The 27889-nt window shown below is 43.5% G+C and overlaps 2 protein-coding genes across 2 annotated transcripts in view; one reads left to right on the forward strand and one right to left on the reverse strand.

Moving 5' to 3' along the window:
• The window catches only part of TRAPPC11 (trafficking protein particle complex subunit 11), a 28834-nt gene extending 20896 nt beyond the window's left edge, over positions 1-7938 (reverse strand). Inside the window, exons 1-5 of the mRNA XM_074866409.1 lie at positions 7239-7938; positions 6047-6216; positions 5544-5614; positions 4580-4694; positions 266-365 (exon numbers count right to left, since the gene is read on the reverse strand). Coding sequence (XP_074722510.1) covers positions 266-365; positions 4580-4694; positions 5544-5614; positions 6047-6216; positions 7239-7442 — 660 coding nt within the window. The 5' untranslated portion in view covers positions 7443-7938. The remainder of the gene's footprint in view (positions 1-265; positions 366-4579; positions 4695-5543; positions 5615-6046; positions 6217-7238) is intronic.
• A 21-nt stretch (positions 7939-7959) lies between these two features.
• On the forward strand, positions 7960-15588 carry RWDD4 (RWD domain containing 4). The gene is made up of 7 exons (XM_074866410.1): positions 7960-8112; positions 8471-8551; positions 11020-11129; positions 11240-11384; positions 12162-12276; positions 13253-13302; positions 13469-15588. The coding sequence occupies exons 1-7, from the start codon at positions 8089-8091 to the stop codon at positions 13523-13525; spliced, it is 582 nt and encodes a 193-aa protein (XP_074722511.1). The 5' UTR covers positions 7960-8088; the 3' UTR covers positions 13526-15588.
• Positions 15589-27889: the final 12301 nt, after the last annotated feature.

Genomic DNA, 27889 nt, shown 5'->3' on the forward strand with positions numbered 1-27889 from the left:
TTTTTTAAATCGGAGAACTTCATTTTTGGGCTGCAGCTCTTCCTCTAAGGAAGATGTGAGGAAGACAAATAAACATAAGACCTAAACCAATCAAAATCAAAGTTTAAGTTGCAGAAATCAAACCAGACTTACTTTCTATACCAAGAGAAGGCATCTCAACTTAGAAGGGAGAGAATAAAAATGTTTAAGATTAACCCACCCTTATTTTCATGTTTTAACATACAATATGACTTGCACAGTATTTAAAAAAATAGGGTAACATTACCTGATGAGTGGTTTTGTTCAAGAACTCCTTATGAGTTTTAACTCTTCGTATTTCTGTATAATAGTAAGTCTGTGCATGCTCGTAGAAAGCATTTTCCAACCTGCAACAAAGTTGCTTGTAAGTTTCACTTAGTTTCTCCCACATACAAAGAAATTCTGAAGTTCTTCAGAATAAGTTACTTCTAATCATGCTTATTTTAGGGTTGGCAAAGTAACCTGAGGTATTACCAAACTCTTCTGTAAGTTACCCCACTGGGTAAGTCTGCAGACAAAAACCCTTCAAACAAAATCTCATACAGGGGTAGCAAGAAGTAGAACGAGTAGGCTCGACAGCTTTATATATTGATTTCTCATACAACAATCTCTAGTATTTAACATTAAAAAATCTGAGGATAAGCTGTTCAGATTTTGCAAGGCAATAGAAATTGGAGACATGCCTCAGTCAAAGCAAGCAAGCCTTGCTGAGGCTCCTGGGATCAGTCTGAAAAGGTCAAGATCTTATTTGTTGGACTGTGGGGGGAGGAGTGGGAAGGGAAAAAATAACAGTAAATAAAATTATGAGGGCACAGACTAGGTTTCATCATTCTGTCCAAACATCAACAGCTACCAGTGTTGCAGAGGTAACAGTTGAACTTGTGTTTGCAAGATAAATAGCCCAATGGCAAGTCACAGGGTGAGAAGAGAAAGACCAAGAGGCCCAGAACACCAAATACAGTATGAGGTGGAGGGGGATCTAAGAAGCATATGTTGTATGATCAAATTATAAGTAGTAAAATCAACTACAGCAAGAACAGAATCCAGGAGAGGAAGGAATACATTCAATAGCACTGACCCACACAGGAAATAAAGGATGAAGTACCAGTTCTGTGATTTGGCCAAGAAGAAATCTTTGACCAGGGCAGATCACAACTTGTGTTCTGCTTGCCATGTGACAGAGAGGATGGTGACAAAAACAATGGGACAGACCAATGGGCAGCAATTGTTAACAATGAGTTCAGTCACAAAAAGAAGACAAGATAAATTAAGTCTACCTATCATACTTATTTTAGCATTATATTATGGCTGTATAAGAAAAGGCAATCCAGCCAAGGCATAAAAAAACCCCAATATTCTTTTTCACTACTATGAAATCTCAATTAAAAATGTTAAAAGAAAGATTTGATACCAGGAATTCTGACATAATTATATGTTCAAACATTTATTTATTTTTTTTTTAAATGTACATGAAGAGCTATTAATCCCTAATGATATAGCCTTATCTTCAAATTTGGAGACAGTTGCAAATCTCATATCAAAATACAACTATATGCAGTTTGCAAAGGCTTACACCAGTTAACGTGCAGTAAAGATTCCCTCTTTAGCAGTAACAAATACTTGGGAAAATAGCTACAACCTTCTCTCAGGTAGTTGTAGGGAGCAGTAAGGCCTCCCTCAGCCTCCTTCTCTCCAGACTACACAACCCCAGTTCCCTCAGCTGCTCCTCATAAGACTTGTGCTCTAGACCCTTCACCAGCCTCGTTGCTCTTTGGACACACTCCAGCACCTCAATGTCTTCCCTGTAGTGAGGGGCCCAAAACTGAACACAGTATTTGAGGTGCGGCCTCACCCAGAACCGAGTACAGGCGGACCATCACTTCCCTAGTCCTGCTGGCCACGCTATTTCTGATACAAGCCAGGATGCCATTGGCCTTCTTGGCCACCTGGGCACACTGCTGGCTCAAGTTCAGCCGGCTGTCAATCAACACCCCCAGGTCCCTCTCTGACTGGCAGCTCTCCAGCCACTCCTCCCCAAGCCTGTAGCGCTGCTGGGGTTGTTGTGGCCGAGTTGCAGCACCCGGCATTTGGCCTTATTGAAACTCCTACAGTTGGCCTTAGCCCATCGCTCCAGCCTGTCCAGATCTCTCTGCAGAGCCTCCCTACCCTCGAGCAGATCAACACTCCCACCCAACTTGGTGTCGTCTGCAAACTTACTGAGGGTGCACTCGATCCCCTCATCCAGATCACTGATAAACAAATTAAAGAGAACTGGGTGACCAGCCACCAACTGGATTTAACTCCATTCACCACAACTCTTTGGGCTCAGCCATATAGCCAGTTTTTTTACCCAGCAAAGAGTACACCTGTCCAAGCCATAAGGAGACAGCTCTCCATGAGAATGCTGTGGGAAATGGTGTCAAAGGCTCTACTAAAGTCTAGGTAGACAACATCCACAGCCTTTCCCTCATCCACTAAGCGGGTCACCTTGTCACAGAAGGAGATGAGGTTAGCCAAGCAAGACCTGCCTTTCATAAACCCGTGCTGACTGGGCCTGATCACCTGGTTGTCCTGTACATGCCATGTGATGGCACTCAAGATAATCTCCTCTATAACCTTCCCCAGCACTGATGTCAGGCTGACAGGCCTGTAGTTCCTCAGTTCCTCCTTCCGGCCCTTCTTGTAGATGGGCATCACATTTGCTAACTTGCAGTCAACCGGGACCTCCCCAGTTAGCCAGGACTGCTGATAAATGATGGAAAGTGGCTTGGCGAGCACTTCTGCCAGCTCCCTCAGTACCTTTGGGTGGATCCCATCCAGTCCCACAAACCTGTGTGTCTAAGTGCTGGAGCAGGTCACTAACCATTTCACATTGGATTACGAGGGCTTCATTCTGCTCCCCCTTCCCGTCTTCCAGGTCAGGGTCTGCGTACCCAGAGAACAACTGGTCCTACTATTAAAGACTGAGGCAAAGAGGGCATTAAGTACCTCAGTCTTTTCTTTATCCTTTGTATCCTATCTTTTCCCCTGCATCCAATAAAGGATTGAGATTCTCTTTAGCCCTCCTTTTGTTGCTAATGTATTCATAGAAACATTTTTAATTGTCTGTTACAGCAGTAGCCAGATTAAGTTCTAGCTGGGCTTTGGCCCTTCTAATTTTCTCCCTGCATAACCTCACAACATCCTGTAGTCCTGAGTTGCCTGCTCCTTCTTCCAAAGGTCATAAACTCTCCTTTTTTTCCTGAGTTCCATCCAAAGCTCTCTATTCAGCCAGGCCAATCTTCTCCACCAGCTCATCTTTCGGCACATAGGGAAAGCCTGCTCCTGCTCATTTAAGATTTCCTTCTTGAAGAATGTGCAGCCTTCCTGGACTCCTTTGCCCTTCAGGACTGCCTCCTAAGGGACTTGGTCAATCAGTCTCCTAGACAGGCCGCAGTCTGCCCTCCAGAAGTCCAAGATAGTAGTTCTGCTGACCCCTCTCCTTACCTCTCCAATAATCAAAACCCACCATTTCATGATAAATATGCCCAGGACTGCCTCCAACCATCACATCACCCACAAGTCCTCTCTGTTCACAAACAACAGGTGCAGTGGGGTGCCTTCCCTAGCTGGCTCACTCACCAGCTGTGTCACGAAGTTATTTTACACACACTCCAGGAACCTCCTAGACTGTTTCCTTTCTGCTGTATTGTGTTTCCAGCAGACACTTGGTAAGTTCAATTCCCCCACAAGAACAAAGGCTACTGATTGTGAGATTTCTCCCAGCTGCTTACAGAATATTTCATCTGCCTCTTCATCCTGGTTGGGTGGTCTATAACAGACTCCCAGCCATGATATCTGCCTTGTTGGCCTTCCCCTGTATACTTACCCATTAAACACTCAACCCGATTGTCACCATCATCAAGCTCTAGACAACTAGCACACTCCCTAACATACAGGGCTACCCCACCTTCCTTGCCTATCCCTTCTGAAGATTTTATAGCCATCCATTGCAGCACTCCAGTTGTGCAAGTCATTCGACCATTTTCCGTGATGGCAACTATTTCATAGTTTTCCTGCTGCACAATGGCTTCCAGCTCCTCCTGTTTGTTGCCCATGCTGAATGCACTGGCGTAGATGCACTTCAGCTGAGCTATTGATCCTGTCACCTTTTTTAGGGGAGAAGCCCCAATTCCTATGTGATCATTCTCAGGCACTTCCATGGTTTCCAACACACCAATAACCCTTGAGTCTTTGCTACTGCATGGATCTCCGTCCCCTACCTCCACTGAGGTGGCAGACCGAAGGACCTAGCCAGCTCACCATCCCTCAAACACTGGTGTGCCACTCCCAGGCTTATCTCTAGTGAGCCTGGTTTCTTATCCCTTTCCCCTTTCAAGTCTAGTTTAAAGCTCTTTCAACGAGCCCTGCTAACACTTGTGCAAGGATCCTTTTCCCCTTGGAGACAGGTGGACCCCATCTGTTGCCCGCAGGCCTGGTATCAAGAACCGACCCATGATCAGCAAACAGAGCAAAACATCAATTAGCAAACAGAGCAAAATAGTGGTTTACAGTAACTTACCTTATAATATAACCAACAAGATGATCAGTGTGTGGAAGTACAAAGAGGGATTTTCCAGAAAGGTCACAAGCGTTACATAAAGCTGATGCCCTCTCTGATGCAATAACATCTTCCCCTAGTGAAGTCAAGTAAAGCACAAGTAAGCAGTATGCAGTGCTGCAATGTCAAACTGGCTCTAAAAGCTTGACCAGTACAGGTATGAAAAAATCTAATACATATAAAACAAAGACTACATTCTTTCTTCTTTCATAGTACTACATGCTTCATCCAGCAGATCACATTGCAGAAAATTTCTGGGAGTGGCTTAGCTAGCAATAACCTACAAGTAAGTTTTTTATCTCTCTCACAGAATTAAATATCCTATGTCTTGAGAAAGGTAATAGCATCCAGAAAAGACAAATTTAAGAAGCAGGTAAAAAAAACCCCCAAAACCCCAAAAAGTAGTTTGCCAGACACTAGTGAGTATGCAGCTACAGCTGAAGCAGCAGCTCTACAGAAATATAAGGTTAAAACCGTGTTAAAACGGTTCACATCTCTAGTTGACTCCAAAATTTTATTGATTAAAACTGAGCTAAACTAAACTGCTTCCATAGGTACCAAATACCCTTCCTCAACATTCTCATTTCTTTTACAGCTTTTCTTGATATCAAACAAGGTTTAAAATGCAACTTGCTTACAAGGAGGCATGTCACATGTATTAGACTAGCAAACCCTTTCTAGTACTGTGTATCAAAAGATGGACTTGGACTTAAGGGGGAGAAGTTAAGGATAAAAGTATCAAATGTTTAGAGTCAACTGCCCTGAGTACCCTTTCCCTCTGTACACCTTCCTGGAGCCACAATGCATTTAATATATGTAGATGACATTAGATTAAAAACTGCAGATAATGGGAGAAATGATAGTCAGCTCAATCCATCAGACCTTCTGAAAAACGATATCACAACTGTGCACAGTTTTCTAGTACCTGGAGGTAATGGTGTTTTTTTCTGAATCAAAACCACAGCAACTTTCGTATTTCTTCCCTGCAAACTTTGCCTAAAATAAAAACAACACAGCATAGCATCAAGGTTTCGCTTCTTATTTCTGAATTATCAGAACAAAATGAGATTTCGGTCTAGATGGAAGCATTGAAAGAATGTTATATAGGGGAAAAAAACAACAACCAACATGCTGCATCATCCACAGAATGCTGTCTTCCCTTTTTTGTTCAGATGGGACAGAATAATTGTGCTGAGTTTAGCAAGAAAAACTTCAGGGGCTGTTTTTACTTAAGTAACTTTTACAAACAGACCGTTAAAAAAAAGTTTCTTTACTGTCAGTTTTATGTTAAAAAGCAAAGTTCAAATTCCCCTTAATTTATATCTAAGAAAAAAAAATATTTGTATGTTTTAGAATGTAAAAAGGATTCTGCAATTCACACTTACCATTAGCTTGTAGTACATTACGAACCAAGTGAAAAAACTCTACCTGACAATTTCAACTCGAGTAGCACATTCCGACTGTTTTTCTTTCCATTGTGGCTCATCCCAGTCTAGTTCATAGAACACCACCACAAGTGCTGGAACCAAATTCAGGTGTTTGTTCATCCAACCAGTCTTCAGGATTCCTTTTGGAATATACCATTCATAGGATGTCCTCTGAAAATATTGAGGTTATTAAAGCAAGCTACCAAATCCAGTTACGGGCATCTATAGCAGGAGAAAGGGAATTGCCTCTACATTCTTGTCACTTGAGCATGTTTGTCATCTTTCCTTTAACATTCTTCCCCTCAAGCCTTTGCTTCCTATTGAGTAAGACATACCCCTCCTTACCTAGCATCCAGGGCCTAATGTCTGAGATACCATCAACAAAGAACAGATTCCATTTCTGTTCCAAACTGTTTCTCCAAAGAATAATTGGAGAAAAGGGTCAAGTTCAGAAGCATGCTTCACACACTTTCATGAAATATTAGGCTCAATTTAAAAGGGGACTCTCAAACAGAGCCAGGACAAAATCAGTTTGGATTCTTGTTCTTTGCCAGCATCACAGAATTATGTAGTTTTCCAAGAGTTAAACCCATTGACATTGCTTCTTAACTGCCATTGCAAAGCAGAAAGCAGAGCAGAGATATTCTTTCTGCTGCATTTCATTTAAAGGCTTTATGCTTTGTCAGAATACGTTAATTTCACGTATCTAGTTTCTCCAGAGTTAAACTTCGGGTTTCATTAAAGTTCAAATTTTACAAGTGTACCTTAACGCTGAGTAAATGAACAGCAAGTACTTTATAAAGTAAATTATATTGGCTTTCTCTGCTTCTGGCTTATGAGCCAAGGCACCCTGTTTTCCTCTGCATCCCTAACACCCCATCACGACGCCCTTGGCTTCCCCTTAGTCCTGACAATTTTTCTCAGACTTCCAGCTCCCACGCTTCCCCTCCAACAGCGGGGGAAGAGATGAAAGGCTGGCTGAGCGTTTAGCAGTGCCAGTGCTGCTCAGCTGCCTGCAAACCAGGCAGCTCAGCCCAGCCCCTTGCTACGTCCCTTCCCCTCAGGAGCCACCAACTCCCACATCCCCCCCCCGGGCCTGCCGCTGGCTTTCGCTGCGCGGGCAGAAGCTTGAACTCCGTGAGGGGCCGGGCCCGCCAGGACGGGGAGCAGCCGGGGCACACGCCGCTCGCTACCTTCGTCCTGCACTTGGGGTACTCGTGGTCGCCGGGGAGCACTTTGAAGGAGATGGGGACGCGGTCGGCTCTCCGGTTGGCGCAGAAGGCGTCCCACACGGCCCGGTGCACGGCGTTGTACACCACGTCCAAGCCGGTGAGGGTGACAAACGCCATGGGCCGGCAGCACAGCTCCACCGGGAAGTCCCACTGCGTCGGGGTCATCCTGCGCCCGGGCAGGCGGCCTGCGAGGCGGCAGGAGGGTGGCTCTCAGCGCGGCGCCTCTGCGGCCCAGGCCGGCCGCTCCTCCCCGGCCCGGCCCGCCCCGGCTGCAGGAGCTCCGCGCGGCTCCGCCGGGCACTGACACGGAGTCGGGCCCGTCCCTCCGCGGGGCGCCGCTCACTGCCGCGGGCTGGAGCTAGGCGCTGGGCAGCGGCAGCCGGGAGCAGTCGCGGGAGGTGTCGCGGGCAGGGAGAGGGAGGGCCGCCGCCTCAGGAAGCGAGCGACGGGCATCAGAAGGGCAGCAGAAACGACCAATCGGCGCCTCCGCTCCACCGCCGGGCCAGTCAGGGAGCGCCCGGGAGAGACGTCACTGGAAAAGGAGCCACTTAGCTAAAGAAGGAAGAGAGGCGAGACAGTGGATCCGGCCAGTGGGAAGACAGGGAGGAGGTGACGACGGGAAGAAGGGACCAATAGCAGCGAGCGACCGGGTGACCCGTGCTTCCCTCAGGGGAGGTGTGTCCGTCGGGCGGGGCCGCTCGGGCCTCCCCGTGCGACACCGGCGGGGTCGCGCCGCGCCAGCGAGGCCCGCCCAGCCCCGGCGGCGGTGAGGTGGGACGGGGGGGATCCCCGCGGCGCGCGCGCGCGCGCCATGGCGGCCAACGAGGACCAGGAGGTGAGAGCCCCGGGCCCTGCCCGCGCGGAGCGGGCAGGCCGTGAGGCGCCGCTGCCTGAGGGAGAGCCGGCCCAGGAGACTCCCGCAGCGCGGCCGGGGCCGGGAGGGAGCCGCCGTGTGGGGAGAGGGGCCCGGGGGGGAGGCGACCCGGGTGGCGGGGAGCGGGAGGGAAGAGCCGGCCGCTTCAGCGGGCGAGGAGGTGGGGAGGAGGGAGCCGGGCGGCGGCGGGGCTGGGGGGGCCGGGGGGAGGGCGGGAAACCGGCGGAGCCGTGCACAGCTTCGCAAACCGACCGCGGTTAGGCGCGAGCTTCGTGTTCGGGCTGAAATCGGTAACCTCCTTCTGTGCTTCTTGCTGCAGATGGAGCTGGAAGCGCTGCGCTCTATCTACGAGGGGGACCTGTGCTTCAGGGAGCTTAGCCCGGTTTCCTTCCAGTACAGGGTAAGGCGAGGTGAAGGTCTGCGAGTCGCTGCAGCTCAGGCTTCGCCCTGAAGTTCTGTCCTGTAGTTGATGGACTGTGGTTTTTCTAAAACAAACGGGTATACAATGTGCAGTAAAGGCTAGAGCTGTAGGCCGTTCTTTCAGGATCTTTGGTACGATGATGCTTGATAGCACAATGCTTCATGTTTAGGAACCTGTTCCCAGTGCGGGTTTATTATCCCTTAGCTAGGCGTCCTACTTACACATCTGTGTACTGCATAGCCAGAACTGTCAAACTGGCTGAAGGAGCCAGCCTGCTGACTAGTACTTAAACTAGCTGGTCAGAAATGTCACTTATAGAGACCTTTGTATTTAAAACTTTGAACCTCCCTTATTGATCAGTTACAAGGTTCTAGTCTCTTGTTCAGAGGCAGTTGACATGCCTTGTCTACCTGCTAAAGAGAAAATCCACAAAATGCTTTGGGCGTGTGCACTGATACAGTCTGCTCAGGAGACATACAAGGAGTGCTGAGCTTGAGATATGCAATTAGATTCTGGCATTAAATTCTTGCCAGCTTTCTTAAATGCAAAAACCTGGAAGTTCTTCTGAGCATGGACTGAGGTAGATCTTTGGATCTTTGGATTTTATTGATGAAAACTTAGGCACTCATGGGACAGAAGGGAGACTTATGAAAATGCAGTATGCCTGTAGTGGGGAGGAGGCATCTAAAATCACCTTTTTGTGACTTTTCAAATAACTTCAGAATAACATCAGTAATTGTAATGAGATATAGATCAGTTTAATTAATAGCACTTGAATCCCATCCATGTAAGTGCAGCCTTCCTCTGCTGATAGGACCATTCTTAGTAAATTTAATTTCCTCAAAAGAATAAATGTGACACGCGTACAAGTCTACAGTGTATCATTCTACATTTTTTACTGGCTTTGGTCATTGCTGATTTTTATTAGATGAAAAATAATTGTCAGAAGTTAGGAGAACTCCATTTAAATACTGTAAAACTTAGTGTCAGACAAAGGCAATAATACATCTTTCCCATGAAGAAGAATTTGTATTATGAGAAGGCATAATTCAAGTAAGAACATGAGAAGGTAGAATTTGAATGCCATTTTTCTGAGCCTCATGTCTCCCATGTCTCACATACAGAATAGAGCTGTTTTGTAATTAGTGTGCTATGAAATGGAGATTGAAGAAATATTTTTCAAATGTTGAGAAAATGTAGCACCATCGTTTAACATAAAGCTACACAGCTTTTAGGTTTCACTGACAAGGAGAAGGAGCATGGTCATGCAGCTTTCTGTCTGGATTTGCTCAGTGAACAGTTGACAGCACTTTCCTGAGAGAACTCTGTAAACCTTACCACCACTTCTTGGTAGCAATGGGAAGTGGAGTGCAACACTGTATATGACGTCTTGAAAAATGTTGCAGATTCTTGATTTAAAGTCTTACTTATTTCACCTCTGAAACAGATGCTTCTGAGTTAGTCCACTGTGCTGAAACAGACACTGTAAATAAAAAAGGACCAACTTTTTTTTTTTTTTTTTTTTAAGTACAGTAGCCTTACCTTGGTTAGGACTTGTGGCTACACTTCGTTCCATGCAATTTGATGAAGCCAAATTTTGACTATTCTGTAATGAGGGAAATAAGGGAGAATTTTTGGGTTATTTCAGAATACGGATTTAAGCAACTTTGTCACGTTTGTTTTCCAAATCCTTGTGTGAAACAGTTATTTCTGTTTGTATAGTATGCCTTTGGTAGCACCTGTAGTAGTTTTAAATTTTTTAAAAATTATTTCTTTTTTATTTAACATGATTGTAAGGATTGTGTATGTAATTTGAGTTCACTAAATTGGTTTGATGTGCATGATTACTTATATTAAAGCGTGCTTTTTTTAATGCTGTGATTTTTTAATCCAGTGTCATTCTACCGACTTCTTAAGTCTTTTTCTACTCATTCTTTCTTATAGTGAAATATCTGTAGGGCTGGGACATAAATATTGAAATTCTTACCTATTATTTTTGCTGTCTTAGGTCACTAGTTTATCTTCATGTTTATTTCAACACTGTTTTGTGGTTTGCTTTCATGTTCTGAGCTTGGATGTGGGGACGGCGGTTAAAAAGAAGGCTTCTTTTCAGTTCTCATATGATTGTGTAATGTTTGGCTTGCAGATTCTACAAGCAGTAGCTTTTAAAACGAAGCAATTAAAAAAAATAAATCAAGTCAGCTTTGAATGTTTCTGCTGTTTTTTCTAAGACGAAAACTGCAGGGTAGAGGTTAATATTGATGTCAAAAATGTAGTGCTTTTTCTAGATAACAGCTTTATTTTCTAACTGATAACTTTATGAAAATAGTTGTTATCTTATGGAGTTTGGATAGTCTTAAAGAAGTGAAAGACTTTCATATTGTCATTGTAAACCATAATAAGTGACTGGAAACTGTTGATTTATACAGGTTTTTCTTTCCCTTCAGATAGGCGAAAGTGGAGATCCTAAAGCCTTTCTAATAGAAGTTTCTTGGCCAGAAACATATCCACAAACAGCACCAGTCATATCGATGGATGCTTTTTTCAACAACACAATGTAAGTATTTATGACAGCTTCTCTCCCTAGCCTTGTATGTGGGGGCTCTTTAGTTGACAAGCTTTTCTTCATCTGTCTAGATCACAGTTGCGTTTTATGATTTCTTTTAGATCTTCAGCTATTAAACAAAGTATATTGGATAAGTTAATGGTAGAAGTTGAAGCAAATCTTGGAACTGCTATGACATACACACTTTTTGAATATGCCAAAGATAATAAAGAGGTGTTCATGGAAAATCAGCCGGTTAACACTGTGGTAAGTAGACAATTCAGATTTTAATATCTGGCTTTTAAAATTGCAAAAAAATGGTCATTACAGCTCTAAATACTTCATAACTCTGCCTTTAAGTTGTTAATCAGTATATTGGATATACACATTAGTGGCTAAACAGTGACACACAGTGTATGGTGTCACAATCATCTGTGGTCATAGTTGTTATATTTAACTATTATTTTGCTGTTATACCAAAATGTTTGTGAGCTGCAGTTCTGTCCCACAGAGTGACATAAAAATGGAGACTTGGAGCAGAAGCAAAACTAAAAAGAGCTGATTAAAGGCATGTGCTGGGGGTGGGAGGGTAGCAAATTACTGCAACCTTCCTGGGATGCAATGGATTGTGTAAGTGCCTCTCCAGGGTCTTGAATGAGTCAGGCTGGGTCTATTTGTGGCTTCTGAGTTGTGTAAGTGCATTATTGGCCATTGTAGTGCTGCAGATTTGCTTTGAGGAAGAAGGAATGCTTTCCATGCTTGGGAAGTCTGAATCCCTTCAAAACTAAATCACACTCCATGACTAAATTTAGAAAGTGTAAGAGATGCCCTTTGCAACTCTGAAAAGGAATAATTCCAGTCCCCAACACATGTTTTTTAAAATGCCAGTCATGATTATATGTTGATTAAAAGCTGCAGACTGCTGACAGCATTGCTTCTTTCTGACAGTCAAGATATTTCAGAATGTCAGGTTTGGTAATCACACACAGAGCTATCTGTTCAACTGATATGCAAAATATTAACAACCATTTTTATCCTTCTCAGACTTCAGTAAGCAATAGTATTGCAATTGGAACTCCTGATGTGCCAGCAAGTAAGAAAAAAGATAAAAAGGAGCAGTTATCCAAAACCCAGAAACGAAAACTAGCCGATAAAACAGGTTTGCTCACTATAATATTGTTTTGTTTCAGCAGTATGAGAATCCAGATTGTATAGCAGTGACATCTTGCTAGAGTCAGAATCAGTAGTCATTTGTTTATATTAACTGCTTTAAGTCTGTGGTCTCTGTTTTGCTTGTTTTAGATGAATTACTCTCGCCTGAGATGTTAATTGTGGTCAAAGCAACTTCCTATAGAGTAGGGATTTCAAGATGTCATTGGTTTTGTTTTATTTTTTTATTTCAATTTGGACAAAAGTGCAATTTTCAAAAAATACTTGTGGGAGGAGAGCATTTGGGACTTCTACAAATTCACTTTCAACAAAAGACATGGTTTGTTGATGGGCCCCCATGAATAATTCACGTTATTAAAAATGTAATTTCTAAATGAAAGTATTTGTTTTGGAACCCAAAATAAAACATTTAATTTAGTTTGTATCTTCGAAATAGAGGTGCTTCTGCAGATACTTTATGCTTTCAATGAAATGGTAGGTTTTTGATTGAAGTGTTCAATATTTCAGCTAATCCTGCTGAGGGCTTTTATGTGTTCAGCCTTAATCTTTTATAATGATCTGGATAATATTATCCTCTTGCAGCAATATGTTTTACCCTGTGATAGCAATTTCTGCATTTAATTTACCTAACCTAATGTATAATTGGCAGATTAAATGTTGACAGTATCGAGGAAAAGCTGCGTAAAATTTTGTTCTTTGACAGAATGCATCGTTGCTGGTCAGCCCAGCGCATGTTGGAGTTGCCTTCTAAATTAAATGTCAGATGGACTGAGGTGTTTTTATTTAACCAGAATTACTTTAAAGAACAAGATGTGTTTAAGACATTAATATCTGGTTTTGTCCTCATGGCTTTGTAGTGGAGAAATTAAGGGGTTTGGATCTTTAGAATTTTGCATGTTGATTTTAAAGAAAGCTAAAGATTCCCCTTAGCTTGTGTGTTGAAAATAAAACCTTCTTTTCTGCAGATAACAAAGGGGAGCTTCCACGAGGATGGAACTGGGTGGACGTAATTAAGGTAACATGACTGTATTATATGCAGTATTTTGAAAATGCTGCATATGTACATTAAAAATAATTTGTACTTATGGATGAAGAAAACTAATCTGATTTTTTTTTTTTTTTTTTGCTTTTCTTGGTTTGGATTTGACTGTGGTGTCTGATTCATTTCTATATGCATCCAGCATGTAAGTATTTTCAAGTTATCTTTTTTTAACGTTAAAAAGATTTTCAAGAAATAGTAAGAATTGTTGCTCATTTTGGATTGTAATTTAATGCGTTAAAATGCTTAGTCCTGAATGTTAGAGAAAGACTTTGATTCCTCTTTGAACTTTGTTGGTTTAGTATTTCTTTTTTCTTTATTGAGCAATTAAATTTTAATCTTATGGTGAGAGAGCTGTGCTAGCCAAATGGACTTCAAATATTCTGTCTTCACATGGCAACAAGATGTAAAATAAAGTTAGTGGTGCTGCCAGGTTCTGGAGGGCAGTGGATAAGTAAGCAGAACAAGGGAGCTGTCCCAAGTAGGAGCACCTTGCTGTCTCCTACAAGCCTGAGCATTCTCTGTCACAACTCCTCCAGTGAATAATTTTTTTCTACTTGCTCCCTCAGCATTGATTTCTTCCACCCTCTTGTCTTTGCTGATTCAGTGGAAATCAGTGTAGCCATTTGACAATTCTGAAAACAAACTATTTTATTTTACGCAACTATAAGTAATTCTCGGCGTAAGACCTAACACCAGTTCCAATTGTTAAATAAGAGCAAGTAAATGATGATGGTGGGTTTGGGCAGAGTTCTTCTGACTTAAAAGTGGCTATTTGTAGTGGATGTCTTGGATTCTAGATAGATTTCATGATAGATGCACTACATTTAATAATTATAAACTTAGATTTTAAAAGTGAGAAATAGTGTAATGTCTCTTTTTGCATTGCGTAAATTTCTATATGGGAATTCTCTCAGAGATGTCTGGAGGTACTTTTTCCGTTACTTCATCTTTTTTATTTTGGAGAGCTGGTGACGGAGTCTTCAAGTTATATAGAAACAGTACCCTGAGGTTTTTCTGGGGGTTTGTGTTGGTGGTTTTTTTAAATCAACTTTCATGTTCAGGAAATAAGCTCATTTAGTGTTTAAGCTTAAGAAATATTTTTTTACGCTTCTCAGTCTCTTGGTACAGTAGCACAATCAGTCTGTATTATTAATTAAATATACATGTGTTCTATGTAAGATGGAGATAATGTTCTTGTTTCCTAATAAATGGAATGACAGTCTAAACTTTGAATACTTTCTTTTTGTGTCTCTTTTATAGTTAAGCAAAACTGGTTCTAAAGATGATGAATAAAGGACTTTGGTACAAGGAAACTCCACCTTTTAATACAGTACAGTTTTGGGTCACCATCTTTCTCTTAATAACTTTCATATTTGTTGAAGTAAACATTTTCTAAAGCTCAATTTCCTAACTCACAAATCTAGTCACACAAGTTTATCTAGAGACTATGTGGTCTTCTCTGGAAAAAAAAAAAAAAACAAACTTGCCTTAAATGAAGGTTAGAATGTGACAAAGGATATAGAGAGCCAATGTGGTGAAGTGAATAGTGCTATATGCAGTGTTTTATTAATTTATATTTTACTCTGTAGTAAAATCCTGTTATAGTGAACCCAATGATATTGTAAACATTTCCTGATGTTCTTATTCCAACTGAAGAAAAAAGCACTATAACAGTGATTGGTCACTTGACAACATAATTCATCACAATAAATTATTCCATGGAAACAAGACCTTTGTCATTTGTTTATCTAATATGAACGTAGAAGGAGAACATAAAAATTGTTACATTGCAATACTAGAGCTTGTGGTCCCGTTTTCACTAGTTACTGGCTGAAATAGTAAATACTAGCAAAAGCAAGGCCAGATATTCTAGTCTGCTCAAAAATGAGTGGTTATAGCAGGAGTATGTCATCTTTATTCTCTGCAATACCCATCTGTTAGTCTTTCTCCAGTGTGCATCTTTACAGAAGGTTGGATGTGTGAGGGGAGGGAAAAGTGCTTTCTTGCACGTCTCAGTGAGTGTCGGGATTTTGTAGCTCTTTCATTGGAGAAATGGGCATTCCTTGGAGGGGTTTGCTGACTGAGTGGTGGGACAGTGGAAGTCAGCACTCTGCCAGATGTGTTGGGAGAACTTTTTTTTTCCTAGAAAGAGAAGTCATCTTTACTATATGAACGGTTACTGAATACAAGATGCCTTAATGTCCTTTATTATTTTTGTTTGTTTTGAGATGAACTTTAATAAATGCCTATTTATCTGCTGTGTTATGTGTTTATTTTTTTTTAAATTGTGTATTGCCTACTCCACTTCTAGGGCCAAGTTTGAGCTTGCAAAGGGTTTTCAATAACAAAGAAAGCATTCTTAAAAATTGGTGGAAGAATTGTATATTCCCTCTTTTGGTATGTGTTTGCATGTTCTTCAGGGTAGCTGTGTTTGTTGTTAACATGAGGGCCGGTCATTCCACTGAGAGTCAGGAGAATATCCATTACGTTCAGTACACACAGCAAGTCCAGTGCACACGCTAGGTATAGCATTTGGTGAGAGGCATGTTAGAGGCGCAGGCTGGATGCTCTGATCAGTGGTGTTAAGAGCCTTTGTAACCGATAGAGGATAGTTTACGTGACTGCCATATTAGGACTTCGGTTGATGGAGTGGAAGTGTTTATGCTACTGTCTGTGTCAGGAGATATATGCAACATACATTAATATAGTTCTCTTAAATTCTCTGAAATTATTTCTGTTTTACCAAAGGAGGATAAACTAATTATATTGCAAAATTCCTGCTTGTCTTCATATATATATATTTATATATATATATATATATAAAAAGAGAAAAAGGTTACATGAAATCTTGTGACTGCAGGTGAAGGAAAAAATTTGAATTTGTTCTGTGGTTTTCACTCTTCTGAAGAGACTGTGATGAGATCTGAAAGAGAAATATGGTCTGTACTGCTGTTACCCAGCAAGAAACTGTAGCGTTTACTGAAACACTCAAGTTACAATCAGTAAATGTATGTGCTTCCTAGATAAGGAAAATACTATTAGTTCTTAATTCTTCATTTCAGAAAGTCATGATTTCTCTTTGAACTCAACTCACGTTTAGTAAAAGCCAGCAAAGTATAGAAGGGAGGACTTTTTCCAGATGATGCAGTCTTGCCTTTGACATAAACTGGAGGCTTATGGCTGCAGTCTGAGCAAGAGTGTCTGGCAGAGAGTAACGCTGAAGGGAGAGGTTGCTCTGGTAGTACATGGTGAGCCTGTATCAGGGAAGGGCATTTAGCTTTAGCCTCTGCCAGCATCAGAATGGGCAGGACTTTTTCTATTCACAAGTTTTCTAGGGGGAATTGACTTGTCTTTGCTAGTATCCTTGGTGTATAAATCAAGTTGCCATGACAATTTATCTGAGTAGATTAGTTAGGGAGGGTAGGGGAAGGACAAATGAGAAACACATCTCTTGCTTTTATAGTGTTACTGTGTGTAACAGCAAACTTGTTAACCTTGTGAAATGCCTGATTTTTCAGCTCCTAAGCTGCCTATAAATCACATGCTCTTGTGAAGATATCCAAGCAATCTTCTCTAGTTCAGTTAGTAAACATGTTTGTTTGAAAGTCTACTTTCAAGGGAAGTATTTTGCATTGGGAATTTTTGTATTGGTTCCTTGCATCTGTGTAAATTTTGAAACGTAGTTTGTGTTGTTAAACCATTTTCTTGTATGATGTGATGGTTGGAACAGGGTCATTTCAAGAATCTAGATACTTGGTATTATGGAGAGGCCTAAGCACTGACAACTGAGGGGAGGGAAAATGTAATGATTCTTATTAAGAAAGGCACAACTGTAAGTAGAGATCATGACTACTGAGGAGTTCTAAACACTGTTGAAATTCAATAGACCTCCACCACGACCTTTTTTAAAGTAAAATCCACTGGCAGTAGAAAAAGGGTGGTTTATGCTTTATTTCAGTAGGGCAAAAGTCTGTTGATTGTAGGGCTACACCACCTATTTAAATTAATGGGTTTTGCAGTAGAGCTTTGGTTGGCCTCAGAAGACAAGTGACAATACTAGTAACAGTAAAGTAAAAGGAGCAAGTGTCCAAAATACAGGATGATTAAAATGGAATTTGTCAGTTTACAAAATTTTCCATACTACATGGATACTAATTGCCTTTCTGAAGCACTAGTTGAAAAGGCTTTTTAAAAAAATACTTTTTATGTACAGTGTTGTTGCAGTAACCGCTTGGAAATCTCATCTGATCAAGCATAGCTTACTTTTTTCCCTTTTTCAAATTTATCTCTCAGAATCTTTCCTTGGGGCAAATTTGGTGCAGAAAATTGAGGTAGCAATACCAATGCTCAAATGAAGTTTCCTTTTTTTAACCGAAATTTAATCTAAAATATTTTTTCTCTTCAGTCTTTTAGTATGGATTTGAATTGGTTAATATCCCTAATGCCTTTGAAAGTTAATTAATTTTAAGCTATGCTTTTTTTTTTCTTCCAAGACTTTTCTCAGCAGGTGATCATTCTGTGGTTTGTTTGCTGGCTGTTGAGGAGGTGGGGAGTCTCTTGCTCCCCTTTTTTTTCCCTCCATCAGTCCTTAAGGTGCCCTGGAGCACATCACTAGGCAGTGCGCTTTCCAGCCTCAGTTTACAGGAGCTATTAGCATAGGATGTGTGCAGGTTTTGGTATCTCTAAAACATATTGACCTCTTTCTGTTGTTGATTATGGGTATTTGAAGAACACACACACAAAAAAAAGTATAGCTGAGGACACAAGAACTATCACTATCATGTTGGTATTTTATACTTTAGTCTGGATGAAGCTTCAAAGAAGTCTTTAGTTGTATTTGTATGATGTTAAACACAGGTTCATTCAGTGCTGTTAGTACCAAGACCAAAGATCTTTGTGTATCTGTAGTGTATCAAGTCCCAGGGAATAATGCAGACTGCCTTTAAGTGTGTTGGGTGGAGGGATGACAGCTGTGACTAACCAGCAGTGTGTACCTCACCCATCCTGCTCACCCCCTTGGTCGGCCTAGCACAGCTGACACTGAAATCAAGGCTGCTAATGTCTGCAGTACTGCTGCAACTGGTTGTAGGTGGGGTGACTAGATAAAGCATGCTCAAACGATGAGCAATTAGATTTTGATGAGGAAAAGAACAGTAGGAAAAAAGCCAGCATTTCTTCATATAGGACCTTTGGTAGACATGCAGACAGAAGGAGACTATACTTCTTTTGTCTGAGGCAATACAAGTGGTTTTGTACTGTGAATTTTGTGCTGTGAAAATCATTGAACTGGTCTGAACCAGAAGTACTTCCCTTTTGGAAATTGTTTCCTTCAGCTATGTTTTGTGTCTTATAGTATGGCACCCTAAGCACTTGTACTTAACGGAAGAATGAAGCGGGGAGGAAATGTTCATTCAACAGAGAAGATAGCAGAAGTGTGAGAATTCTGGGTGGACTGGAGGAGGAAGTGGAGGGGGAAAAACACCCTCATATGCAAAACTAGAAGAGCATAGGGGATAAATCTTTATTGCCGCAGGACAATACAACAAAAAAGCTAAGCTTATGGTTGCAGAGCTATAAATTCTGACATTGAGGTTGGGTTACGGTAAAAGACAAGAGGATCGTAGATTTTCTTTCTGTCACTGTCACCTATTCTTTCACCAACATGGATTTGGCTTCATCTCAGTGAGTCTGCTCCATGGCTGTCTGACTGTTATGCTTCCTGATACTCTCTTTCTGAGCCCGTGGAAGCAACCTCCAAAAGTCTGGTGTACTCTCAGAAATAAGACAAAACATATTGACTAGGCCCTGGAAAATCATGTTAGAATTTTTGATGTGGGTGAAAGAAAGAATTAACTGTTTCTCTTCTTTCTCCTTCATTCAGAGCAAAATGAGGAGTGACTCCAAATGGCTGAATTACACAAGACATATGAGAATCTATATCCAGACACGCGTGCCCTATGCCAGACTGAAAGTTTGTCTGTCTAGTTTAAAGTTTTACGTAGCTATCCCTTGTTGCTGTGTCTCAGCATTCATGCTTGTGGTTGCTACAGTTGTATTTGTTTTAAGTATTCATGTTTACAATAAGGCAGAAATTTGAAAACTCTTACTATGATTGCCTACTGCAAGTTGCTTATGTTGTGAGATGGAATAAGGTCACAGCAATGAGAAAGAAAGCCAAATTATAACTGTGCAGCCTTAGTGGAGAGGAGTGGGGTTGTGTGGGTGTCTCTGAGGGCATAATTGCTTCTGCAGTGTCTTTATTACTGGTAATGATCAGTGAAAGGGAAAAGTCAGTCTAGGATGAGTTTGGAAGATATCATTCAAGAAAAGATAATCTTTTCCTTCTCAAACAATTATCTGTTATAGTGTCACTGAGAGGTGATAAACATAAACAGAGTCTTGTATGGAGTCACTCTTCAGAGCAGGATCTTACTTTAAATCAAGTAAGTGTCTCTGTCAGTAATGCATTTTATGATTTCCTGCAGGAAAAATGAACGTGAAGCAGCTCTAAAGAGCTGCTGTCTCCACTGTAGGGAACCATTTGATCCCTACTTACAGGGAAAACTATGGTTCAATTGACCTTGAGGAGAGATTTATAATAGGACAGGGAAAATGTAGCAGCCCATTCATAAAAAGTACATGGGCTCTATAGATGGTAACAAATTTGCATTATCAGTTTTATATTTTTCTCTGAAGATCAGCACTAGAATATTACCAGGTTTTAATTAACTGGCATACAAAATGATTATGATTTTTTTTCCCTCATGCCATATGTCTTTAGATGATAAAAGTACAGGATGTAGTATAGAAATTTATTTCCTAGATTAAAATAGTGCTAAAGTTACGAATCCACTCAAAAGAAGGAAATCAGTCTTACTCAGAAGTAAGGATGTGCCAAAATTAAACTGCCTATGTGATATTTATATGAGAAAGAATGCATAGGAAGATTTTCCTTCTGTGGCTACATGGTTTTGGGGTTTTGTTTGTGGGGTTGTTTTCCCCTGGTAGTGTGTGATGGTTTAGCCCCTGCCGGGGTCTGAGACCACACGGCCGCTGCCCCTCCCCCACAAAGGGAGTGAAATACAAAGCCCCGAGACTGAGATAAGGAAAGGTTTAATAAAACAGAGAAACAGCAACACAACAAACAACAACAATAACAGTGATAACAATGAACAGAGCAAAGTATATACCGATACAGCAAAGAGAGAACCGGCTGCGCCAACCCACGCGATCACCGATTCTTCCCGTGCTCGCGCCAGGGTGTGACGTCAGCATGATATATGAATAACCCGGCTAGAGCTTCCCCCCCACTGCTGGGGAAACTTAACCCTATCCTGGCTAAACCAGGACATAATCCACCCCTTTATTCTATACCATGTGCGTCACATCCAGCTGCCATTTAGCAATTAGCATTGACAAAGAAAAATTAACAAAAGCACAGTATAACTCACGGTGCATTTTCATCCACAATCAAGTCCCCTTGTGGCACGCATCGGACCTCTCCATCCTTCTGCATCACCCACCAGGTGCACCCAGGTCCTTGAGCAAAAACGATCCCGTGGATGGGTTTGCCTTTGCCCGGCGCAAGACTAACCCAGACCGTTTTTCCCAACATGTCCCTCATGCGCACCACAGGGACTTTATCCCCGTCTACAACACGTGGAAGTTTTGACTGAGCCGGGCCAGCTCGATTGGCAGATCCTCTTGTGTTCACTAACCAAGTGGCCTTTGTCAGATGTGTGTCCCAGTGTTTGAAGGTTCCACCCGCCATTGCTCTCAATGTAGTTTTTAACAGCCCATTGTAGCGCTCGATCTTCCCAGAGGCTGGTGCGTGGTAGGGGATGTGGTAGACCCACTCGATGCCGTGTTCTTCTGCCCAGGCATCTATGAGGTTATTTCGGAAGTGAGTCCCATTGTCTGACTCAATCCTCTCTGGGGTGCCGTGTCACCACAGGACTCGCTTTTCAAGGTCCAGGATGGTATTTCAGGCGGGGGCGTGGGACACTGGATAAGTTTCGAGCCACCCAGTGGTTGCTTCCACCATTGTGAGCACGTGGCGCTTGCCTCGGCGGGTCTGTGGCAGTGTGATGTAGTCGATCTGCCAGGCCTCTCCATATTTATATTTCATCCATCGATCTTCATTCCGCTGGGGCTTCACCCATTTGGCTTGTTTGATTGCAGCACACGTCTCACATCCATGGATGATCTCTGCGATGGTGTCAATGGTGAGGTCCACCCCTCGATCTCAAGCCCACCTGTATGTTGCATCTCTGCCTTGGTGGCCCGAGGTCTCATGGGCCCACCGGGCTATGAACAGTTCACCTTTACGCTGCCAGTCCAAGTCCACCTGAGCCACCTCAATCTTAGCAGCTTGGTCTGCCTGCTGGTTATGCTGATGTTCATCAGTGGCTCGACTCTTGGGTATATGGGCGTCCACATGGCGCACCTTCACAACGAGGTTCTCCACCCGAGCTGCAATGTCCTGCCATACTTCAGCGGCCCAGATGGGTCTGCCCTTGCGTTGCCAGTTGTTCTGTTTCCATTGCTGCAACCACATCCACAGGGCACTTGCCATCACCCACGAGTCAGTGTAGATATAGAGCCTCGGCCACTTTTCTCGCTCAGCAATCTCCAAAGCCAATTGGATGGCTTTCACCTCTGCGAACTGGCTTGATTCACCTTGTCCCTCAACAGCTTCAGTGGTTTCTCGTGTGGGATGCCACACCGCAGCCTTCCAGCGTTGATGTTTTCCCACAATGCAGCAAGACCCATCAGTGAACAGGGCATATTGTTTCTCTTCCTCTGGCAGCTCGTTATATGGTGGGGCCTCCTCAGCACGTTTCACCTCTTGTTCTGGTGACATCCCAGCATCCTTGCTCTCTGGCCAGTTTATGATCATTTCTACTAATCCTGGGGGGTCGCGGTTCCCTATTCGAGCCTGTTGTGTTATCAACGCAACCCATTTACTCCACGTGGCATCTGTTGCATGATGTGTGGAGGGAGCCTTTCCTTTGAACATCCATCCCAGCACCGGCAGTCGGGGTGCCAGGAGGAGCTGTGTCTCAGTGCCGACCACTTCTGAGGCAGCTCGAATTCCTTCATACGCTGCCAGTATCTCCTTCTCAGTCAGGGTATAGTTAGCTTCAGAGCCTTTGTATCCCCGGCTCCAAAAGCCTAGAGGTCGGCCTCGGGATTCCCCATCTGCTCTCTGCCAAAGGCTCCAGGAAGGGCCATTCTCCCCGGCTGCGGTGTAGAGCACGTTCTTAATCTCCTGCCCTGTCCGGACTGGCCCGAGGGCCACTGCCTGGGTAATCTCCTGCTTAATTTGTTCAAAGGCTTGTTGTTGCTCTGGGCCCCATTTAAAATCATTTTTCTTGCGGGTTATGTGGTAGAGAGGGCTCACAATCAGGCTGTAGTTTGGGATGTGCATCCTCCAGAACCCCACAGTGCCCAGGAAAGACTGAGTCTCCTTTTTGGTGGTTGGTGGGGCCATGGCTGTTACCTTGTTTATCACCTCCATTGGGACGTGGCGACGCCCATCTTGCCATTTTATTCCTAGGAACTGAATCTCCCTTCCAGGCCCCTTAACTTTCTGTCGCTTGATGGCAAAACCAGCCTTCAGGAGGATTTCAATTATCTTCTTTCCTTTCTCAAAGACTTCCTCAGCTATGTTCCCCCATACAATGATATCATCAATGAACTGCAGGTGTTCTGGAGCCCCACCTTTCTCCAGTGCAGTATGGACCAGTCTATGGCAAATGGTGGAGCTGTGTTTCCACCCCTGGGGCAATCAATTCCAGGTGTACTGAATACCCCTCCAAGTGAACGCAAACTGTGGCCTGCGCTCTGGTGCTATTGGAATGGAGAAAAACGCGTTAGCGATGTCAATCGTGGCGTACCACTTGGCTGCCTTCGACCCCAGCTCATACTGGAGCTCTAGCATGTCCGGCACTGCAGCACTCATCGCTGGCGTAACTTCATTCAGGCCACGGTAGTCCACGGTTAGTCTCCATTCGCCATTAGGTTTTCTCACTGGCCATATAGGGCTGTTGAAAGGTGAATGAGTCTTGCTGATCACCTTCTGTCTTTCCAGTCGATGGATCAGCTGATGGATGGGGACCAGGGAATCTCGGTTAGTGCGGTACTGCCGCCGGTGCACCGTCTTGGTGGCAAATGGCACTCGCTGCTCTTCAACCTCAAACAACCCCACCACTGAGGGGTCCTCTGAGAGGCCGGGTAAGGTGGACAATTGTTCAACCTCCTCCAGGGCAGCTATACCAAAGGCCCACCGGTACCCTTTTGGGTCTTTAAAGTACCCTCTCCTGAGGTAATCTATACCTAGGATGCACGGGGCATCTGGGCCAGTCACAATGGGGTGCTTATGCCAGTCCTTCCCAGTTAAGCTTACTTCAGCTTCTAATAGGGTCAGCTGTTGGGACCCCCCTGTCACTCTGGAGATGCAGATGGATTCGACCCCACTGTGGCTTGATGGCATCAAGGTGCACTGTGCGCCAGTGTCTACCAAGGCCTTATATTCTTGTGGTTCTGATGTGCCAGGCCATCGGATCCACACCTTCCAGTAAATCCGATTATCCCTTTCCTCCACCTGGCTGGAGGCAGGGCCCCTCTAATCCTGCTCACCATCACTCACTTGATCTAAGAGTGACTCCTGCAGGAATGACTTCCTGGTCCCCTCAGGAGGGTCAAGCATACTGTTGGCCATTCTATTCTGTCTGGGGGATTTCTGACTAGACACTGGAGCTGCATCTCTCTTGGAAGACTCCCCTTTCATGGTGGTCTTCCCTTTCAGTTGCTGTACTCGTGCAGCTAGGGCGGGAGTGGGCTGTCCATGCCACCTTCTCATGTTTTCCCCATGGTCGCAGAGGAAGAACCACAGGGTGCCCCGTGGTGTATGTCTTCCACTGCCCTTCTCTTGGGTGGGGAAGCGCCTGCTTCTAATAGCTGAGACATCGGCCCGTGCAGGTGGAACATAGGACATGTCCTGTTCCACTTTCTGGAGCCTCTGAGACAGTTCCTCTACAGCTGAAACCAAAGCATGTTGGGAGGAAGGGAGACTTCCCTCATAGTGCCGGAGCTGGATAATCACTTCATCCACTGTCTGAGTCTGGGTGTCTTGCCGCCAGGACGCTACTGCTAATGCTTTGGAATGTCCTTCTGGTCCACTTTGCAGGAACTTCCGCCACATCAACTGTGTGCAAGGGGCCTGATCTGGACCCATTGGTGACTGCTCATCATTCAGATCACCATAGATCATGTCAAACACAGCCATTTCCCTGAGGTTTTGGATGCCTTTCTCCATGTCAGTCCACTTGCCTAACCAACATAGAGCATCATCCTTGTAGGGGTACCTCTCCCTCACAGCGAGCAGGAGTCGCCTCCAAAGGCTGAGGGTTTGAGCTTGTTTCCTTATTGCCTTGTCAATACCAGCCTGTTTTGCTAAAGGTCCCAGCTGCTTGGCCTCTCTCCCCTCCAATTCCAAACCAGCAGCTCCACTATCCCAGCATCGGAGCAGCCAGGTGCAAATTTGCTTGCCTGGACTGCGGCTAAAATCCTTCCACATATCTCGCAATTCACTGAGGGATAGAGATTGGATGATTACCTCCTGCTCTTCCTTCTGCTCTCATGATGGACCTGGTTCATTATCACCCTGTACATTGCAAGGGGATTTTTTGGTATATTTGGTTTTCCGTATCGGGGAGACTGATATTGGTACTGCTTGTCCCTCTGGCTCTGCTGCTGTGCTTGTGGAGGCGACTGGTACTGGCACTGCCTGTCCCCCTGGCCCAGCTGCTGTACCAGCAGGCTCACTTTCAGATTCTGCAGCCCCTTCTCCCCCTTGAGGGCAGTGAACAGTGTTAAAGATGACACAGTAAGCATGGGCAAGCCCCCAGCACATCGCAAGGATTTGTGTCTCCCCCCAGCACATCGCAAGGATTTGTGTCTCCCGGGGTTTGTCAGATTGGCAGGACACCTTTTCCAAATGCTCCACCAGTTTATCAGGACTCTCCATTTGTTCGGGAGTGAAATCCCAAAGCATTGGGGGTGACCACTGACTCAGGCACTTGCCCGTCTTTTCCCACACACCTTGCCATTTGTAACTATCTGCCCTCAGGGCAGGTTTCCGGGTGGTGCTGTTGTTGGAGAAGTACCGCATGGCCCAAAACAAGATCTGGCAGACATTTAGAAAGCATTGTGCCACGAACACAGTGGCCTGGATGCTCCAGGGATAGCTGAAACTCTCAAAAACCGAGAGAATCTCTTCCCCTGGCTCACCCACAGAGGGGGTGAGACCCCAAACAAAAGACCAGGCAGCAAACAGGTACCGGTTCACCCCCACAAGCAGCGATATGAGCCCATTATAAGCAGACAGTAACCAGTACAGCAAAACAAGACCCTTGGCACATTTTCCACCGAGAACAAACACCAGCACTGGGAACACACAGGGGATATAAGGATTAATCCAGCCCCACCACGCAAGCAAGTTGTCCAGCATTGCAAACATTTCTTATCAAATAAATGCAAATAAAAACAGAAAAATTACACCTAACAGATGGCTCTAACACACCTTCTCCTTTTGTCCTTATCTCAGTCTTCTCCAGCCCCACATTGGGTGCCAAAGTTGTGGTGATTTAGCCCCCGCCGGGGTCTGAGACCACGCGGCCGCTGCCCCTCCCCCACAAAGGGAGTGAAATACAAAGCCCCGAGACTGAGATAAGGAAAGGTTTAATACAACAATGCAATAGCAACACAACAAACAACAACAATAACAATAACAGTAATAGTGATAACAATGAACAGAGCAAAATATATACCGATACAGCAGTGAGAGAACCGGCTGCGCCAACCCATGCGATCACCGATTCTTCCCGCGCTCGCGCCAGGGTGTGACGTCAGCATGATATATGAATAACCCGGCTAGAGCTTCCCCCCCACTGCTGGGGAAACTTAACCCTATCCTGGCTAAACCAGGACATAATGTCCAAGCAGATGCTTAGTGCTTTGCTTCCTAGCATCCCTGTTAGTAGGAAAGCAGTACAAAAGCCTGAGTTTTAATATGCTCCTAAATCTGAAAAGGGAAGAAAGTTTTTGCTTTACAGAAGTAAATAAAGTAACGGGACCATCCCTGGAACAAAGTGGACATTTGTCATAAGATGACCAGGTACAGAAGTAAATGAATTTGCTTTAATAAAACTGACTGGATCTGAGTGGCTTTAGTGCCTGCTTCAGAGCCTGTCTCCATGCAGTGGATCTGTGATATAGAAATGCTTATGGATAATTTTAGGTTGACTGTATAGCTACAGACCATGTGATTAAGCATTGCTTTCAATAAATTTGTGTTACAGAAGTCAGTGCAGATTCTAATGTATTGTTAATGAGCTCTAGTTCCATCCCTTTTCATTTGATGGAAGGAGAGGAGATACAATGCTTACTTCTCTGGGACGAAAGAAATCCACATGTATGCTGTCAACGAAGGCTACCTGGGCTTGGTTAACAAGCATTACAACTGGGCTGAAGGTTAAAAAGCCGAAGTTCTAGAAGACAATTGTTGTGGCTTATATGAATGTGGGTCCACTATTTTTGTATATTCCTTTCTTTGTTAACTTGCTTATTGTGATGTTTAAAATGTTCTGAATGCAAGCAGATATATTAGCTTATTAACTAGTGTGTATATATGTCAACTAGCTGTTCAGTCAAATTTATTCAAGAGCAGTTAGCATGTCTTTCCTAATTTCTTGGCACAATGAGAGTTCTCTAACTCTTTTCATGGTGCATACTTACAGATAATATCCCTCCCCTGGTTTTCTTCCCAGTGTGGGCAAAAAGTGGTACTCGGCATCACTGTGTGTTTCCTTCATAGCTTTTATATAGAAAGGTATATTGGGTGGGGGAGGAAGAAAAAAATTAATATAAACTACTGATTGGTACTGATGCTTCACATCTGGAACTAATTAGGAAAATCTGTGTCATACTGCATATAATATAATGCACAAACTACAGTATGTCTCCTTCCTGATTTATTTTCTCCTGTTTTAAATGTATATACTTGAGGCCTCTACTGCAACCTCTGACTGGTAAAGATTGGGCAGAATCTCTTCAGGATCATCACAGTAATCTTTGTTTCACAGACATAAGCCCTACTCTGTTAGATGCTGTATCAATGAACTCAAAGGAAGCAGGGGTGGTCAGTGTCTTGCAGGATCAGGAAATGGGGAAGAAACGGATTCTATGAGGAGACACATGCTAGATATGAAAAGCGAACACTGAACTTTTGGATATTTGTTCAGGGAGAGAAGATGACAGAAGTATTGAAGAGGTGAAAGAAGGAGGGAGGAACAGCTTGAGGTCTGGAGCCTTAAGAACATGGTTGGTTACTCTTCTAAAAAATACAGTTGATAAACATGCATTGTTTCTCCATGTGATAAAACATCTCTAAGGTATTTTAAAATATGATATAATATTTTTGAAGGTGTTAAACCATTCAGGGGAGGAAAGAACATCACCAGAAGAAAGTTATACACAGGAGCAAATCTGGAAGTTT

This window comes from Strix uralensis, chromosome 4 (assembly GCF_047716275.1).
Source record: "Strix uralensis isolate ZFMK-TIS-50842 chromosome 4, bStrUra1, whole genome shotgun sequence".
NCBI lineage: Eukaryota > Metazoa > Chordata > Aves > Strigiformes > Strigidae > Strix > Strix uralensis.